Here is a 6782-nt window from a genome sequence, read left to right as displayed (position 1 = left end):
TATCGTTGCCATATTCGACATCAGCCCTGACACCTCATAAAATAAGGAACTGAATTTCACTGACTCAACCTGCTTTAGCCCTGTTGGATAATTCAGGAGGGGGGCTTTATTCTCCGTCTGGGAGCCCTGTGTGAAGTGAACAAGATCAAATATGGATCTCCTCCACCCTCCACCCCCCTCAAAAAAAAAAAAAAAAAAAGGAGGGAAAAAAAAAAAGGATGACAAAAAACCCCAAAGGGTAGCATTTCCAAGCAGACAACACCCCCCCCCGCCCCCTCCCCTCCCGCCTCCCTCCCACCTCCAAACGAAATCCAAGGCAGCGTCAGCTTTGGGGATGAAGGATGGGGAAGAGGGGGCGCAGCGCCAGCTCCGGCGCTTGAGAAATGGGGTTTTCGCCGGCAGGGAAAATCGTGGGCAGGGGATGCGGGCTTGGCCGAGGCCCCCCCGGGAAGAGGGCGACGTGCCCGAGGTGGGGGGAGCCTCGTCCCCAGCCCCGGCCCGCTCCCAGCGCCCGCACCGGGGTTCGGACCCACGGCCGCCAGCACCCACGGGGGGTCCCGGGCACCGACGGGGCGGGCACGGGGGGGAGGGCAGCCGGGTCTCCAGCCCATCCTCGCAAAGCCCTCGCGGTGCTAACGCACCCCTTTTTGGCCAAACTTCGCTTTTTTCACTTCCACCGACCCGGAGCTCGGGGAGCCCGCTTTCCCCGGGTTTACACCTTTCCTTTTTCCCGTCGGGAATCCCGCGTTTCCCGCTCGAATCCGGACCCTTTTCGTCCCGATTCGTTTGGGAAAGAGGAATTCTCCACTCCCCCCCCCCCCCCCCCCCTTTTGCCACCCCCTGCCCCAACGAGGGGCCGGCGCATCCCGGGGGGCAGCGAGGCGCCGGCCCCGGGCACGGTGCCGAGGAGCTCCGCAACCTCCGGCCCGCAGCGAGCCCCTTTGCCGGGGGCCGGGTGGGAATACGGGACCGGTTCTGCCCCCCCGGGACCCCCCCCGGGGCCGGGAGAAGGCCCGAAAATAGGAACGGCCCCGGGGGGCTCGGGGACCCAGGGACCCATCTCCCATCCCGGCGGCTCCCCCGCGGGCGGGCCCGGCCGGTTGTAGGGGACAGGGAATTTTTTTTGGGGGGGGGTCTCGGGGGTTGTAGGGTTGTAGGGGGGGGTTCGGCACGGCCCCCGCCCGCTGCCGGGGCACGGAGCCGGCTGGGAGAGGCTGCGGCTGGCTCAGCCCCGCAGGGCCCGATTCCGCGCTGGCTCCGCGTCCCTACTGCTGCTGCGGAGAGACAGAGAGAGAAAGGAGATTAAAAAGAAGGTGAAAAAAAAAAAAAAAAAGCCCCACCCGATTCCGAAGTGTGCCTACAATTCGAGAGAGAGCAAACCCCGGGCAATAAATCTAGGCGGCTAGGTAATCCCAGGAAACGGCGCGTTTAAAAATGCATGACAAATGAGGGGCACAAGCCGGCGCTCGGTTTTTAAGCTAAATATATATATACACACACAGGCACGATAAAAAGCTTGCTGTTTTTTTTTCTTTTCTTTTCTTTCCATTTTTTTTTTTCCTGTACGCGAATTAACTCACCCAAATCCCGGCTATTTGGAAATGGGGGGCGAGCCAAATGAGCACGCTGCAAATCTTGGGGAGGAGGCATTATTTACCAACCCGCCCCAGCCACGTGTGGCAAACTTCGCCGGGTTCAAGGCGGCCCGGCAGCTCTGCTGTTTGCACACACGAGTCAATAGATGAGAAATCCAAATTAACTCCGAGCCTATTTTCCATAGACCCAGCCACCCTTTTTTTATTTCTTGGTTATATTGAATTGTAGTGTTTGCAGCCTCATTAAATCCATTCCAAGACAAAAGAATAAAAGGCTGGGGGGAGGGAGGGGGCAGGAGAGGAGGGGGATGAGGAGAGGGAATGGGGAAAAAAAAAAAAGAACAGATAAAGAAAACAAATAAAGCCCTTTAACTAGATCTTCACATAAATGTCACAGTTTCTCAGCATTTACGATTTGCCTGTTTAGCATAAAAACACTTAAGGACAAGATTGAAGGCTTTCCGAGAGATCTGGACAGAAGTCAAACCTATCACTCGGAGGAAAAAAAAAAACCACACAAAAAAAACAAACAAAAAAAAATAGGGGATGGGAGGATGGGGGCGGGAGGTGGCGGAAAACAAGTGCTCTTCCAAATAATACTAAAGAAAAGTGGATTTCATTGTAATTCATAGGCTTGTTCCAAATACCAAGAGAGAAAGAGAGAAGAATAGAAGCGCACAGATGCCCCGACGAAGGGAGAACAGCTCTGCTCCCATTGTTGCGGAGTTAAACAGTGGAAGGGAGGGTTAACCTAATCCATCAAATTGTCTGGAAATTGTGAAGAAAATTCAAAAACCATATGGTCTCCAAGCGCTCGCCTTCTCTCTGCTGCGGAGGGGCACGCTTGTTTCAGCATGGCGAACCGCAGGAGGCTGTATATGCTCCATTGTCGCTTGTCACTTCAGAGAAGAGGGCTCATTTGTCCCCAGTTTTCATGCTTTACGCTAAAAATTACAACCCCATCCATTCTCAAAGAGGAGAAAGATTTATTTAGCCTCGGAGAAACTGGACCGAAAAAAAAAAAAAATCCAACCCACAAACCAACCCTGTCTTATCTGGACACTTCTCCGCGGAGCTCTGCCACTGTACACCAGATTTGTCTTTCTCACATAAATTTTGCAAAGAATGGGGAGAAACACGCGTTGCTCGCCTCCAAAAGGCAGCTCACGCTGCCAAGGGAAAGCGCATTCAGGGGAGCGTTAATTTTGGAGGAAAAAAAAAAAAAAAAGAAAGAGAGAGAGAGAAAAAAAGAAAAAAAAAAGAAAAAAAAAAAAGAAAAAAGAGAAAGCAAAAAAAAAAAAAAAGAGAAAAGGGCAAAAAGGGGAAGGGGAAGGGCCCCTTTTCCAATTTCCCATCCCCGTGCCCCGTAGGTGCCGTAGAGGCAGAGCCTGTGCCCGGGAGCGGTTGGTGTCGGCCGGCGGGCTGTGGGCAGCTCCCCCCGGCCGCACACGGAGCTGCTTTTGTGCAGAGGGGCCCCAGCTCCTTCCTCGCCCCCCCCCCCCCTCGATCCCTTTTCCCCCCTTTTTCCCCCTTTTTTCCCCCCCGGCTGGGTGCGGAGGTGCGGGGCGGCCGCCCTAGAAGCCGGCCCCGGGGAGGCAGCTGCGCCTCCAGCCTGGCCGCGCGCTTCCACCAGGCAAAGAATGACACTAAAAAATTAAAACCAGAAAGGAATATCAAAGTGCTAAAGTTCCCGCTCAGGTGCTCCTCGCCCCTCATTTCCTCGCAGGTAACTGCGCTGCAGAAACTTTAAATGCGAACGGGATGGGGGCGGCCGCGGCCCGGGGCCGGGGGTTAGTTCACAAAGAAGGACGGTAAAAGTATATTAAAATGGTAAAGATTTTATTGTATCGGAAAAAAGAGCTATCTGTACAATTCTAAGAGACAGTAAATAAAGCGACATTGTCCCTACCGGAACTTAAATAGCAGGCCTTTTAAAATTTGTACAATTCAAACAAAAACATGTTTTAAATCTGTACATTTTTTTTTTATTTTTTAATTTATAGCGTAATATTTAAATGTATTGATCTTGGGATTTGTTCTTTTTATTTCCGTAGCATGCAAAAAATTCTAAAAAGAGTAAAAAATAATTCTAGGATTTTTTTTTAATTTTCTTTTTTTTTTTTTGTTACCACCTTCATATCAAAAATACGAAAGGCAGCTTTTTAATAAAAGCACAACAATAGCAGAAAATGGTAAAAATAGCTTTTAATTGGTAAAATGAGGCAGAAATTGCATTGGAGACAAATCTCTATGCTCTAGGAAAAAAAGAAAGTATATATTTTTAAACTTGCATTATACCCCATCCCCAAGTTCCCAAGATTGCGAAAGGAAAAAAAAAATGTTTTTAAAAGGAAAAAAAAAATAAAAACAAAATTACTTCGTGCACATTTGAAACATGCAGGGAAAGAAAAGTGGCTGATTTCGTGTCGTCGCCGTTTTAAGCCTAACTTAAACCTCCTCTAAAGCGGTTCGTTTCGGAAGTCTTTGGAAACAGCCGCCCCCCCAGACATCTGGTGGGAGCCGAGTTTGTTCCAAGGTTACGCGTCTCCCTTATGGACGAAATAATCGCAACGGATGGATATTTTTTTTTTTTTAAAAATAATGAAAACCTCAAAAAAAAAGAGAAAAAAAAGTGGGGGGAGGGGGGAAAAAAAATCCAATATATACGTTTAAATATTTATACAGAAGCCGTCCGTAATTGCACCATTCCGAAGATGTGACAGGCGGAGGGATAGCGACTCTACCCTAAATTAATTTTCGCGTGACTGTGGGGGTGTGGGGGGGTGTGTTTGTGTGTGTGTGTGTGCCGGGCTGCTGCTGCTTATTGCTCTGACCGAGGAGGAGAAGCCGCCGGGCCGAGCCGTGCCGAGCCGTGCCGGGCCGGGCTGGGGGGGGGGGGGGGGGCCGGTTTGGAGCCGTCGGGCGGGGATGGGGGAGCGGGCCGAGGGGGGGGCGTGGGGTGCGGGGGGGAGCCCGGCGGCCGCCCCTCAGTCATCCACGTCGATCTCCACGTCCTCCTCCTCCTCGTCCTCCTCCTCCTCGCTGTCCCGGCGGCTGCGGGGCCGCTCCGTGGGGGGCGAGGCGGGGCGGGGCGGCGGCGGGGCGCCGGGCTCCCGGGCTGCGGGGGGCGGCGGGGGGGAGCCGGGCCGAGCCTTGCCCCGACCCTCGGTGCTGGGCTCCAGCTCGGCCAGGGCCACGATGTCCACGGCGGGGTTGGGGCCCAGCTTTTTGGCGGACTCCACGTCGGCCTTCATCTCCTCCAGGTCGCGTTTGAGCTTGGCGCGGCGGTTCTGGAACCAGGTGATGACCTGGGCGTTGGTGAGCCCCAGCTGCTGGGCGATCTGGTCCCGGTCCGCCGGCGACAGGTATTTTTGGTAGAGGAACCTCTTCTCCAGCTCGTAGATCTGATGGTTGGTGAAGGCCGTCCGCGACTTCCGACGCTTTTTCGGCGTCTGCCGCTGCCCGAAGATCGTCATCCCGTCCCTGCCTGCCGACGAGCCGCCACATTGCCCCCTTTCCTCGACGGCAAACCCCCCCCCCCGCCCCTCCGCTCCTTCCCCTCCCGACCCCTGCCTCTCGGTGGGGAGGCGGCGAGACTCAGCCTCCGCTCCTCCACCCCCGGAGCCGGCCGTCGTGGCCCAAATCCTCCCTTACTCCCCGCTCCGCCGAAAAACCCCAAATCCCCGACGGCGCCCCCGACCTTTCCTCCACCCCGACCCCGAGGGGACACCCCCGGGCGCTTCTCCTTACCTTCGGCCGCCTGCAGCACGCTGACTTCCAGCCCCTTGAAGGTCTTGCTGGCCAGCTCCTCCAGGGCGCAGAGAGGAGACGTTTGGGAGAGCAGCGGCCGGCCGGAGAGGGGCAGCCCGGCCGGGGGGTGCTTGTCGGCGGCGGAGAGCAGGTGGGCAGTCCCGCACAGCGCGTAACTCCTCCGCACCGACGGCTTGTTGAGGATGTCCTCGATGCTGAAGGGGGTGAGGGGCTTGTTGGAGTTGGCCGGCGGGGGGAGGTGATCCAGAGGGCTCCTCCGGCGTTCTTCCCCCGACGAAGGTTTGGCTTCTTCTTTGGAAGTCATGGTGGGGCCGGGCCGCGCGGGGCTGCCTTCCCCACCCGCCGCGGGGATGCGCTGCCGCGGGGAGAAAACCCCGGCGGGACCGCGGGGGAGAGGCGGAGGAGAGGGCAGCGAGCAAAAGTTGAAGCCCACCTCCAAGGCCGGCGGAGGAGCCCCGGTTCTGCCCGGGGAGAGCCACGTCGGGCGGCCGGCGGGGCGGCCGGGAGCGGAGCTGCCGTCGGTCCCTCGCCGAGAGGTGGTCCTGCCGCACCTCCTGTCCCAGGGTTTCGGGTCGGGGATTTTTCCCTCTCTCTCTCTCTCTCTCTGTCCTCTCTCTCTCTCTCTTCTCTCTCTCTCTCTCTCTCTTCTCTCTTTTCCTCTTCCCAGCTGCTATTTTAAGAAACACCCCAAATCGCGGCACTTTCCCTGCCCTCCTCCCCCCCGAAACGAATGCCCCCCAAAATAAGGAAAACTAAAAAAAAAAAATAAAAAAGGAAAAAGAAAGAAAAAAAAAAGACTTCGAAGAGGGGGAGAACAGCCCTCGCACCGAGACCTCGGACCGGGGGGAAAGAGGCGAGAAGAGACGGGGTAATTGACTATTGCTAACAAGTTATTGTTGATTGGGAGGTAATCAATTATCTTCAATGACACTTTTCGCCCTCTCTCTCTCTCTCTCTCTCTCGCTCTCTCTCTCTCTGTCCAATGCAGGCTTTTGCAAGTTCGGAGACCCATTAATTAGGAGGCGGTATGTAGGTGGAGCCCAGTTGAATTATAATGCTGAATGCACTTGTCATATTCTGGCCCTGCTATTTGTTTGGACATATATATTTTTAAATTACATTACAAAGCAGCCTTTATTGCATAAGGATAATACAGTAGAGTGAAAATTAATAATAAGCGAAAACAAAACAAAACAAAAATCCGGCGGCTTCTTTTTTCTTTCTTTCTTTTTTTTTTTTTTCTTTCGGCTTTTTTATTTCAATTTTTTTCCCGATATATATATTTTTTTATTCTATTGCTCCCTCTTCTTAATTTCGGCTACTAGTTTGTCTAAAATGTCTCTCTCGGGCTCTACCCGGAGCCGTTTGGTGTTTTAATGAGGGGAAGAAGGGGAGATGCGTGTTTCCAGGTAAGGC

The 6782-nt window shown here is 54.0% G+C and overlaps 1 protein-coding gene across 1 annotated transcript; it reads right to left on the bottom strand.

Moving 5' to 3' along the window:
- Nucleotides 1-2120: 2120 nt before the first annotated feature.
- LBX1 (ladybird homeobox 1) lies at nt 2121-6782 on the bottom strand. Its single transcript, XM_083844636.1, has 2 exons — nt 5346-6782; nt 2121-5082 (listed from the first exon to the last, which is right to left on the bottom strand). Exons 1-2 carry the CDS (start codon nt 5668-5670, stop codon nt 4583-4585), a joined length of 825 nt encoding a protein of 274 aa, XP_083700762.1. The 5' UTR covers nt 5671-6782; the 3' UTR covers nt 2121-4582.

The sequence above is a fragment of the Anser anser genome, assembly GCF_964211835.1.
Source record: "Anser anser genome assembly, chromosome: 7".
Classification (NCBI taxonomy): Eukaryota; Metazoa; Chordata; class Aves; order Anseriformes; family Anatidae; genus Anser; species Anser anser.
This window is presented reverse-complemented; position numbering and strand designations above follow the sequence as displayed.

Coding starts and splice junctions, on each gene's coding strand:
- LBX1 (XM_083844636.1), bottom strand. CDS start 5,670: ATGACTTCCAAAGAAGAAGCCAAACCTTCGTCGGGGGAAGAACGCCGG. Junction 5,083..5,345: donor CGTGCTGCAGGCGGCCGAAG/GTAAGGAGAAGC, acceptor GCTCGTCGGCAG/GCAGGGACGGGATGACGATC.